Raw genomic sequence first — 11669 nt, 5'->3', positions numbered from 1 at the left:
GCCACGATGGCGACGCCGCCCACGTCCCCGCGCTCCCCGAAGGTCATGACGCCGCGCACGGCGCGCGTCACGGGCAAGAGCGCTTTGATGCGCGAGGGCCTGGAGAAGACGACCCCGAAAAAGGCGGAGATCGCCGGCGGCCAGGCCGTGACGGTCATCGCCGTGGGCCGGGCCAAGGACGGCACGCCACGCGCGAAGCTCGCGGAGCCCGCGGGCTGGGTGAGCAGCAAGTGCCTCGAGTACGCGGACGGCGCGCCGCCGCCGGAGCCCGAGCCGTCGGTCCGCGTCGGCAACCCGATCAAGCTCGCGAAGGCGCCGCAGCCCCGGAAGAAGCCGGCGCCGCCGGCGCCGGCGACGCCGCCCCGGGCGAAGGCCAACGGCGCCAAGGCCAACGGCGCCAAGCCGACGAACGGCGCGGGCATCAAGTGGCTCGAGCAGCCGTCGTTCGAGATGGCCGGCGCGACGATGCGGTCCTGGGTCCACGCGCGGTCCGGCTGCCGCGTGCGCCTGGCGTCGGCGGCGGGGCCCATGGCGAATCTGTACGGCTGCCTCGCGACGGAGGCCGTGGACACGGACTGGGCGCTCGCGGACGACGGCCTCCCGCACACGCTCGAGCATTTGGTGTTCCTGGGCAGCGAGGACTACCCCTACAAGGGCGTGCTCGACAAGCTCGCGAACCGGTGCCTGGCCCGGGGCACGAACGCCTGGACGGACGTGGACCACACGGCCTACACGGTGACGACGGCCGGGTCTTCCGGCCTGCTCAACCTGCTGCCGATCTACGTCGACCACATCCTGCGGCCGACGCTCACGGAGGCAGGCTTCGAGACGGAGGTGCACCACGTCACGGGCGGCGGCGAGGACAAGGGCGTCGTCTACTGCGAGATGCAGGGCCGCGAGACGACGGCCGAGTCGCTCGCGGAGCGCGAATGTTTAGCCGCGTTGTACCCGAAGTGCGGCTACTCGTCGGAGACGGGCGGCCTCTGCGCGAACGTGCGGGCTCTCAAGAACGGCCAGGTCCAGCGCTACCACGCCGAGTTCTACCGCGCGTCGAATTTGTGTTTGGTGGTCACGGGCGGCGTCGACGCGGACAAGCTCCTCGCGACGGTCGACGGCGCGTTGGAGCGGTCGTGGCCCGCGGCCGCCGCGGCCAAGGCCGCGGACTTCCCGCGGCCCTGGACGACGCCCGTCGCGGCTTTGGACTTTGGCGGCGACCCGCCGAAGCGGACCTGCGACTTCCCCGCGGCCGACGAGTCCACGGGGCTCGTCGTGCTTGGCTGGCGCGCGACGGCGTACGGCGAGTTCCTCGCGGACGCCAAGGCGTCCGTGCTCTGGCAGTACCTCGCCGACGGCGCGTCGTCGCCGTTGACCAAGGCCTTTGTCGACGCGGGCAAGTGCTCGGGCGTCTGGCCGACGAGCGACCGCTTCAAGGTCGGGTATCGCCAGGTCTGGTTCGAGGACGTCGACGTCGCGGAGCTCGACGCCATCCCCGGGGCTTTGGACGCGGCCCTCGCCGAGGAGGCGGCCAAGGGCGTCGACCTGGCGCGGTTGCGCGACGTCGTCGCGCGGTCGCGGCGCCGCTCCGTGTCCGCGCTCGAGGACGACCCCACGGGGTTTCTCGTGTCGCCCGCGCTCAAGCACTTCATCTACGCGGAGAACCGGGAGGACACGACATCCCTGAAAGCCATGAGCGACGCCCTCGGGCTTTTAGACGCCTGCGCGGCCGTGGGCCAGGCGGAGTGGGACGCGGCGCTGCGAGCGCTCGCGGGCGCGCGCGATCGCGTCGTCGTGACCGCGCGGCCGTCCGCGGCGCGCGCGGCCAAGGAGCGCGACGACGAGGCGGCGCGCGTGCTCCTCGCCAAGACACAACTCGGCGACAAGGGCCTCAAGGAGAAGCAGGCCGTCCTCGACGCGGCCGTCGCGGAGAACGAGCGGCCGATCCCGGAGGCGATGCTCGACTGCGTGCCCGAGCCGGACCTCGACGAGGCCGTGTCCCAGCTCTTCACGGTCGCGAGCGCCCAGCAGGCGGACCACGCCGGCGGCGGGCCCTGCGAGCCCCGGGCGCCCGCGGCCGCGGCGCTGGCAAAAGCGATGACCGCGGTCGCGCCGCCGAGCGAGTCGCGAGGCAACGCGCGCTGGACCTTCGACCACGTCGACGGCACGCAGTTCTGCCGCGTCGACGCCGCCTGCGACACGTCGGGCCTGTCGCCGCGCCTGCGGAGCTACCTGCCGCTCTTCTCGGAGGTGCTCTTCAAGGCGCCCGTCTTCGGCGCCGACGGCGTCCGGGGCACGGCCGACGCCAACGTGGAGGAGCTGCGGCGCACGACCGTGTCCTACGGCGCGGGCGTCGGCCACGGCGGCGGCGGCACGGCCCACCTCTTCTTCGTCGGCGCGAAGCTGTCGCGGGAGCTGGGCTTCAAAGCCGGCGCGGACATCGTCGGCCGGGCCATGGCGCAGACGGACGTGCTCGACGACGAGCGCCTGGGCGCGGCCGTGACGAAGCTGGGCCTCGAGCTCCAGGGCGAGCTCCGCGACGGCAACGCCGTGTCGCGCATGGCCCTCCGGAGCCTCGTCTTCGACGCGGAGGCGAAGAACGAGGGGCTGCTGCTGGCCGCGCGGCAGCGCGCGTTCCTCAAGCGGGCCAAGTTCGCGCTGTCGACGGCGGGCCGCCTCCTCGGCGCGGAGAAGGCCTTCAAGCGCGACCTCGTGCAGCTCAAGGAGGCCCTCTTCCGGCCGGGCCGCGTCCGCGCGCGCGTCTGCGGCGACCTGCTCGGCGCGGCCGCGGGCGACCCGCTCGCGGCGTCGGACCTCGCGGGCTTCGGCGCCGCGGCGTCGGACGCGGCCGCGGCGGCGCTGCGGGGCGCCCACGCGGCCTACGCGGCCCCGCCGGCGGCCGTCGCGGCCGCGGCCGCCGCGCCGCCGCGCTGGGGCCGCTGCGCCGTCGTCGGCGTCGGCGCGCTCGAGGGCGGCAGCGCCTACGTCGCGCGCTGCGGGCCCGGGCCGGGGCCCGGCGCGCCCCTCGCGGCCCACGCGGCGCTCGCCGTGGCCCTCGAGTACCTCAACGCGCTCGAGGGCGACTTCTGGGTCAAGATCCGCGGCGCGGGCCTCGCCTACAGCGCGTCCGCGCGCGGCGACGCGTCCCAGGGCCTCGTCCACTTCTCGCTCTACCGGTCCGCGGACCCCGTCGCCGCGCTGGCCGCCGCGCGGACCATCGTCGCGGCCTACGCGTCGGGCGAGACGCCCTTCCGGCCCTTGGACTTCACGAACGCGCGCGGGAGCCTCGCGTCGGGCCTCGTCGAATCGGAGAAGACGCGGTCCGCGGCGCTCGCGGCGGCCTGGCGCCGGGCGCTGCTGAACCAGGACGCGGACCGCAACCGCGCGTACCTCCGCGCCGTCGCCGCCGTGACGGAGCGGTCCGCGCTCGACGCGATCAAGGCGTACGTCGCGCCGCTCTTCGACGACGCGACGGCCGCGACGGCCGTCGCCTGCGCGCCGGCCAAGGCCGCGGAGATGGCGGCGACCGTCGTCGACGCGGCGAAGCTCGTCGAGCCCGTCGCCGTCTACGACGACGCGAGCCTCGACAAGCTCGTCGGCGTCGAGCCCGACCCGCTCCTCAAGCCCGCGAAGCGCGCCGCCGTCGCGGTCGTCGCCGCCGCGGCGCTCGCCGCCGTCGCGCTCCTCAAGGCCAAGAAGCGCGCCTAGCTGACGTTCCCAAACTAACGGCACCTTCCCCCGAACTTGATATTCACCATTGCCTTGGGCAGCCCACGATGGCGGCCTCTACTCGCAGCAGCCCCTGATGGCGGTGATGCGCGTCGCGGTGTGCTGGCTGGCGCTGCCGGGCGTCGCGGGCCACGGCACGCTCCTCGAGTCCCTGCAGAGCGACGACTTCGCGCCCTACGTGGGCTACGGCGGGCCCCTCGCGGTCACGGGCCGCGTCGGGCCCCTCACGTCGGACCTCTGGACGCAGACCTTCGCCTACGCGCTCGACGGCGTGGACCCGCGCTGCGCCGGCGGGCCGGCGCCGGGCGTCGACGACTCCTGCGGGCTGCACGTGCACCTCGGCGTGTCCTGCGCGAAGAAGAGCGGCCGGAGCTACTACGAGGGGTCGACGACGGTCTCCGAGGACCCCTGGCGCGGCGTGCGCTACGTCGCGGAGCCCACGTCCCTGGGCTGGGTCGCGGCGGGCACCGTGAGCGTGACGACGGGCTTCCCGCACGCGGACCTCGAGGACCGGCCCGTGCTCGTCTTCGACTACGACGGCGACCGGGCGGCCTGCGCGATGCTCCGGTCCATGGCGCCCCTCGGCGCGCTGGACTTCCGGCGCTACGACGGCTACGCGGGGCCGCTGGAGGTCGCCGGCCGCGTCGCGCCGCTGGTCACGGAGCACAGCGTCGTCGCGATCACGCTGCTGACCTACGAGCTTCGGGGCGCGGACGCGCGGTGCGGCACCGGCGGCCACGCGCCCGGCGGCTGCGGCGTCGCGGTGCACGAGGCGACGCACTGCTTCGGGGACGCGGGCGGGCGCGTCTACGAGACGGACGACGACCCCTGGGCGAACGTGACGTACGCGGCGGACGCGCACGGCGCGACGCGCGGCAAGGTGACGCTGAAGACGGGGCTCCGCCAGCCGGCCATGGAAAGCCGCGCCGTCGTGGTCACGGACTTTGACGGCGCGCGCGTCGCCTGCGCGACGCTCGGCCTCACGCCCGCGCTCGAGGCCGCGGAGTTCTCGGGACGGAGGTTCGTGGGCGGGTCGTTGGGTCCCGTGACCACCGAGAACCACAAGCCCGTGCAAAAGTTCGCCTACGCGCTGGAAAACGTCGACCCGGCCTGCGCGGGCGGGCCCGACCCGGCCGCGGCGCACTCCTGCGGCCTCCGCATCCACAAGGGCGAGTCGTGCCACGACGACTTCGGCGAATTGGCCCACGCGACGGAGGACGCGCGCGGCCGGCGGCTGACGCGCGACCCCTGGGCGGGCCTCGTCTACGCGCCCGGCGCCGACGGCGTCGCGCGCGCCAACGTGACGCTGAAGATCGGCCGCACGCAGCCCGAGCTCGAGGGCCGCGTTTTGGTGATCTACGGCCGCGACGGCGCCGTGGACGCGTGCTCGCTTTTGTCGCCGATCCTGAGGGTCGTCGCGATCGGCGCCGACGGCATGCTGGTCTACGGGCGGGTCGCGCCGAAGCTGGCGCAGCTGGGGCTGGAGGGGGAGGAGTAATTTGACGAAGCGCGACGCCTCTTGCGTCCCCCCATGTACATATGTTGAGGTCCTCGCAGCCGTGGGTGCCGAGATCGTTCACGATCGGCGTCCCGCGGCGGCGCCGTGTCGTCTTGGCAGTGTCGTCCACACCGCAAGCACACCTACCACGGCATATACAGCGCCACCAAAACGCTCATAACAACCGACACCACGCGCATAACCACCCGCGCCGCGCCCACGACGCGCGCGATCAGCAGAACCGTCCATCGACGAAACGGCCCGAAAGCACCCCACGCACGCGATGGCGACGCCCGCGTCCTCCCCGTCTCTCGCGCAACGCGTCGAGGTCCACGGGCTTACGAACGCGCTCGTCATCGACGCCACGAACAAATTGTTGAAAACGAACAGCGCGTTGAAAAAGTTGTTCGACGACGGAGAGATTACCGTTAAACACATCCGGAAGACGATGAGCACGTATTTGGAGGTCGACGAGTCTGAGCTCAAGCCCTTCAAGGCGGTGATTAAGGACCACGTAACCGAATTGATGGCGCAAGAGCCGGAAGAGAGCGTCGAGCCGACGGCGGACTCGGCGCCCGAGCCCGCGCCCGAGCCCGCGCCGGCGCCCAAGCAGAAGAAGCCGCGCGCGAAGAAGGTCGCGGCGCAGCGGACGCTCGCGCCGGAGTTCAACGACACCGAGTTGTCGCAGAAGTCGAAACCGCTGAGCGGCCCGCCGACGGCCGGCGACTCGAGCGACGAGGACGAGATCGAGGAGTACCCGGAGGAGGAGGCGCCGCGGAAGAAGCCCAAGGCCGCCGCGCGGAAGCCCCCGCCGGAGGAGGAGGAGGAGGAGGAGGAGGCGCCGCGGAAGAAGCCCAAGGCCGCCGCGCGGAAGCCCGCCGCCGGCCGGTCCGCGTCCCCGCGTCCGACCGCGACCGACGAGAGGAGGGGGCGCGCGCCCGCCGCGCCGCGAGGCGACCTCCGCGTCACCCCGACCTCGCGGCGCGGCGCGCCCCGCGCCACGCGGGACCCCCGAGAGAGAGCGTCGCCGGCGAGGGCTCCGGCCCCGCCGGCGCGGGCCGCACAGGTTTCCCCGCGACGAGACGTTCGCGGCAGCGAAGTATACGGCCCCGACACCCGCGCAGGCGCAAGCAGGACGCGCTCAAGCCGTCCAACGGCTGGACCGCGGCGGCGCTCGGCGCGGCGACGGCCGCGCTCCAGGAGGCCGTCGACGGCGGCGACGGCGACGCCATCGTCGCGAAGCTGCGGACGCTCGCGGCCAAGCCGCTCTCCTACGAGCTCCTGACGTCGACGGGCGTCGGCAAGCTCGTCGGCCGCCTCCGCTTCCACGGCGCCGAGGTCGTCAAGGCGCCCGCGGGGGAGCTCGTCCGCGCGTGGAAGGACATGATCCTCGCGACGCGCTAGGCGGGGCATTCCCGTAAAGACCGAAGAAGACGACTTCTCGGCCACGACCATGGGCCGCTCCCTCGAGTCAGAAGCGAAAGGGACATTACAGCTAGGTCTCGCGCGGGGACGGGCGCGATTCGATCGATTCGATACCGATGGGCGAATTGCATGAGATTCCGGCGGGGAGCCGTGAGATTCCAGCGAGCGGCCTCACGGCTTCTCGATGAGCCGCTTCTTGAGCGCGGCGAACTCGTCGCCGCAGATGCTCCCGTTGTCGCGGAGCGTCGTGAGGCGCTCGAGCTTGTCGACGAGGTCGCCCTCGACGTCGTCGCGCGCCGGCGCCGCGACGGGCACGGCCGCGGGGTAGCAGTAGACCTCGTCGGCGTAGGCCGGCGCCCAGTTGGGCGCGAGCGGCGCCGCGCGCGGCGGCGCCGCGGGCCGCGGCGGCGCCGGCGCCGCGGCCGGCGGGCAGAAGGTCGGCGCGTAGGCCCCGAGGGGCGGCGGCGCGCCGGCGCCCGGGACCGTGCGGAGCTCGGCCGCGCTGTGGGCGTAGGAGCAGGACTCCGCGTGGCGGCACGTGCCGCTGAACGCGTATTTGCACATGCGCGTCTTGTACTTGGCCGCGTGCTGCGGGGGCGCCTGCTTGAGCTCCTCGACGGAGTGGGCGAACTGGCAGCGGCCGTCGGCGGCGAAGGGGCACTCGTCCCAGGAGTAGCGGCAGGGCCGCGTCTTGTACTCGCGGATCCACCACCGCGCGGACGGCGTCCGAACCTCGGCCTCGCTGTGCGCGAAGAAGCAGCGCTCGGGCCCGTAGGGGCAGTCGTCGCCGAAGTGGCAGAGCCGCGTCTTGTACTGGCGCTGCTTCTCGTAGAGCGGCGCGGCGACGACGCGCTGCGGCGTCTTGCTGAACTCCGTGTAGTTGCTCGGGATCGACGAAAGCACGTCGTCCGGATCGCCGGACTCGTCGTAGAGGGCCGGCGCGATTTGCGCCGAGTGGCGCATGGTGATGGGGGGAATCGGGGGACCGAAGGTCGCCGTCTTTAAGCGGCTAATTGACGAGATCTGGGCCCCGAAGCCGTGCTGCACCTCGAGTGGAAGTTGAGTCAGCTTCACCAAAATGGCGGGAAAAGCGTCGAGCGTTCGTCCACGGCTTCGCGCGAGGAAGATAAGACGAACGCGCAATCACCCGGCGATGGGGCGCGTCGAAGAAGGCGCGTGCGGCACGCGGAACACGCGGGATTCGACCCGAGCCCACCTTGCGCACAAAATGCACAAATCGTCCCACGATCTGCAACGCGTGTGCAAGTCAGCGTGAAGCTAATAAATTAGAGCCAACGGAAGTGCCAAAACTACCCCGTCGTGCGGCGGCGGCCGTTGCCCTGGACGAAGTTGTCGTGGGTGTCGCGGCCGGCCTTGCGGGAGCTCGGGTGGCCGCGCGCGTTGGAGAGGGGCGCGGGCACGGCCGCGGGCAGGTAGGCCGCGGGCGCGGCGTCGGAGCGGGCCGCGTGGTCCGGGAGGGGCTGCTCGGGCCAGTTGCCGCGCTGGCGGCGGAAGATGTCGCCCTCGCGCCAGAGGCGGTCCTCGGCGTCGAGGATGAACTGCTGCTGGGGCCCGATGACGGAGCCCGGGCGGCAGACGCGCATCCAGCCCATGCACTCCGTCGCGCTGTAGCCCCAGTGCTTCATCATGTAGGCGCCGATGTTCGTGCCCGTGCGGCCCAGGCCCGCCTTGCAGTGCACGGCGATGGCCCCCGGCTCCTGCTCGCAGACCTGGATGAAGCGCTGCATGATCTGCTCCGACGGGTTGCCGCCGTCCTCGTAGAACAATTCGACGTGGCGGATGCCCGCGCGCGTGAACGCGCGCTTGTCGTAGAGCTTCTTGTTGAAGCGCACGACGCAGGTCACGCCCAGACGCTGGAAGAGGGGCACGTAGTCCTCCGGCGCGAAGGTGTGCACGCCCGGCGCGATCTCGCGGCGCCGCGCGAGCGGGCTCGAGAACGCGATGAACTTCCGCGGCACGATCCACGCCTGGGGTGATTCAACGTCGCTTCAACGTGAGTGTTCCGCTCGCGCGCGTTCCGACAAAAGCATCCACGCTTCGAGACCGTTCCGAGAGATGATCGCTCGTCCAAAAATCAGCCGAAACGAGTGGAAAACGGCCGAGATCGGAGCCTTTGAAGTTGGGAATTTCGCTCTCTTTTGCTGCCCTGATCCACGCCAGATCGCCGTGCTCGAGGCGCTCCATGCGGTCGTATTCGTCGCAGTCGAAGGTCGCGTAGTCCAGATGGCCCAGCGCCAGGGCCTTGGCGACGCCCCGGAGCACGTCGACGAGGAGGAGCTGGTACGTGCACACGCCGAAGCCGGCGTCGCGGAACGGGTGCAGGGGGGGGCTGCAGTCGACGAAGGGCGCGTAGGCGCGGCGCACGCTCCAGCGCAGGGCGACGACGGCGAAGGCGCAGGCCAAAAAGGCCGCGTTCGTGCGCCGGTGCCGGTGGTCGCTGCAGTAGTGCACGAGCACCAGCTTCTCGTCGCCGCATCGTTGCAGGAGCTCGGCCGTCGCGCGGCAGTAGCGCACGACGCAGCCGAGGTTCAGCGGGCCAAAGTCGGCGAAGAACTGCTCGTAGACGAAGGTCGAGTCCGTGCAGAAGCAGCGCGCGCCGGCGATCTTCGGCTCCGGGTCCCGCGCTAAAATGCGCTCGGGGATGCAGCACCAGGCGAAGCGCCCGGGGATGATGTAGCGCAGGTCGCCCTCGAGCTCGCCCGTCGTCGCCATGCCGGCGCCGCGCGCGCCGCGCACCGCGCCGGCCGGCGAGCGCACCGCGCCGTCGACGGGCGCCGCTGCGGCCGGCGGCTGATGGAGTTGGGCTGCCGGCAAATGAGCGGGCTTCCCAACGGTTGACAACGCAAACTTTGAAGGTGCCGCTCGAGCTCGCCTCGTCTTTTAGGTGGCGGTCGTCTTTAGGTGGTGCGTCACGTTCATGGCCGCGAGGACGTCGGCGTAGGACATCGGGCTGCCCGGCCGGTGCCACGCGCCCCGGCAGCCGTCGAAGCGGAAGGCCAGGGGCGAGCCCGCGCCGTAGGTGTCGGCCCAGTCCGCCGACGCCTTCTCCTTGGCGGCGTCGTCGCCGCCGAGGACGGCGCGGCGGCCCCGGAAGGCGCCGCGGTCGCAGTTCGCCGCGACGTCCGCCGCCGCGGCGTCGACCGCCGCGGCGTCGAAGCCGCGCTCGAGCGCGTCGGCCATGGGCGCGTGGCGGAAGGGGTCGCAGAGCGTGCGGCCCAGCGTGAAGGGCCCCGTCACGTGGAGCGTGCGCGGCCGCTTCGCCGAGGGCAGCGCCCGCGCCTCGAAGACGTTCGCGATCTGCGTCCGCAGCGTCGCGTACAACAACGGGTGCCCCGCGCCGCCGAGGACCATGAAGCGCACGTGGCCGTGCTTGGGCTCGCGCACGACGAAGAGGCCCAGGTCCTCCGCGGCCTCGAGGCCGCAGCTCGCGGCGACGTCGCCCGGCTTGAGGTCCGCGTCGAACCACCAGCCTCCGCGGTAATAGAGGAACGCGACGCGGAAGAGGTCCGCGCGCCCCGCGCCGGAGCGCAGCGCGCCGTAGGCCTCGGCGCAGCGCGGCGCGGCGCAGGACGACGCCATGAACGCCGCCTGCGCCGCGTCGTCAAAGTACTCGAAGCGGAACGTCGGGTTCAGCGACCGCCATTTCTCGACGTTGGACCGCAGCGCCTCCGGCACGTCCGCCAGCGGCAGCGCGTGGGACGTGAGCAGCAGCCGCGGGATGCCGCCGCCGCACGCGACGGCCACGAGCGACAGGAGCAGCGCGACGGCGCTGTGATGCTGCCCCATCGCGCGCACGCGGGCTGCCGCTGCACGTTGACTGCATCGACGGCCTGTGTGATCATCACTCGCGAGCATGAGCTCCGAATAGCTGCGTAAAATCTCGCAGCATGGCGGTCGCGAACGACTTCGCAACCGACTCGCTCTTCGGCGGCGGGCCGGACGGGTCGCCGCGCGAGCTCTTCGCGAAAATGGGCCTGCATCTCGACCCGCGCACGGGCGGCACCTCGCCGGAGGACGCGCGGAGCATCGACATGGCCATGGCGTCCATCGACGCGGGCATCGACAACCTCTTCGCGGGCGTGCCCTCGATGGCATCGCTCGACGAGGACGCGCCGGCCGACGCGGCGCGGCCCGCGGCGGAGCGCGAGGACGCCGCCGCGCCGCCGCCGCGGCCCGATCCCGGAGAAGCGGCGCCCGCGCGGGCGGACACCGACGACGTCGCCGCGCCGCGGGCGGACACCGACGACGGCGCCGCGCCGCGGCCGGAGACCGACGACGACGCCGCCGCGCCGGCCGCGCTCCCGACGCCGACGAGCGACCCCTTCGAGGTCCTCGCGCGCGCGACGCGCGGCCAGCGGCTCGCGCCGCCGAAGCCCGCGCCGCCGGCGCCGCCGCCGGCGCCCCCCGCGGCGCGCAAGGCCGCGCGACAAAGGCTCTTCTGCGCGTGCTCCGCCGGCGACGTCGCGGGCATCGACGCCGCGCTCGCGTCCGGCGCCGTCGCCGTCGACGACGTCGTCCACGCGCTGTCCAAGGCGCGGCCCGTGCACGCGGCCGTGCGGCGCCCCGCGGCGCTCCGCGCGCTCCTCGGCCGCCACGGCGCGCGCGTCGACGCGCGCCGCGGCGACGGATCCACGGCGCTCTGCGACGCCGCGGACAACGGCCTGCCCGTGGAGAGCGTCAAGCTGCTCCTCGACGAGTTCGGCGCGGACGTCAACGCGCGCGACAAGGACGGCCACACGCCCCTGGACCTCGCGCTCGCCGCGGACCACGCGCTCGTCGCGGGCATCATCAAGGACCGCGGCGGCCTCCGCGGCGGCGCCAAGGACGCGGAGAAAATCGTCGCCGAGGCGACGGCCCAGTTCTCCGCGCTCGACGGCCTCGAGGGCACGAAGACGGGCGCGCGGCTCGAGGAGCTGGCCGCGAAGCGCGCGGCCGCCGCGCCGCCCGCCGAGGAGCGAAAAAAGCCCGCGGCCGCGGCCGCGGCCGGGGGATCCTCAGAGCG

At 72.9% G+C, this 11669-nt stretch overlaps 2 protein-coding genes across 2 annotated transcripts; one reads left to right on the top strand and one right to left on the bottom strand.

The window, feature by feature from the left end:
• Nucleotides 1-450: 450 nt before the first annotated feature.
• Nucleotides 451-1101, top strand: AURANDRAFT_23434 (hypothetical protein; the record flags this gene model as incomplete). Its single annotated transcript, XM_009036970.1, has 1 exon — nucleotides 451-1101. A coding segment is annotated over one exon (651 nt), but the record flags the coding sequence as incomplete, so codon positions are not given.
• Nucleotides 1102-7956: 6855 nt separating this feature from the next.
• CDC14 (dual specificity protein phosphatase-like protein CDC14A) lies at nucleotides 7957-9379 on the bottom strand (the record flags this gene model as incomplete). Its single annotated transcript, XM_009036683.1, has 2 exons — nucleotides 7957-8596; nucleotides 8823-9379. The coding sequence occupies 2 exons, from the start codon at nucleotides 9377-9379 to the stop codon at nucleotides 7957-7959; spliced, it is 1197 nt and encodes a 398-aa protein (XP_009034931.1).
• Nucleotides 9380-11669: the final 2290 nt, after the last annotated feature.

The sequence above is a fragment of the Aureococcus anophagefferens genome (genome assembly GCF_000186865.1).
Source record: "Aureococcus anophagefferens unplaced genomic scaffold AURANscaffold_5, whole genome shotgun sequence".
Classification (NCBI taxonomy): Eukaryota; class Pelagophyceae; order Pelagomonadales; family Pelagomonadaceae; genus Aureococcus; species Aureococcus anophagefferens.
This window is presented reverse-complemented; position numbering and strand designations above follow the sequence as displayed.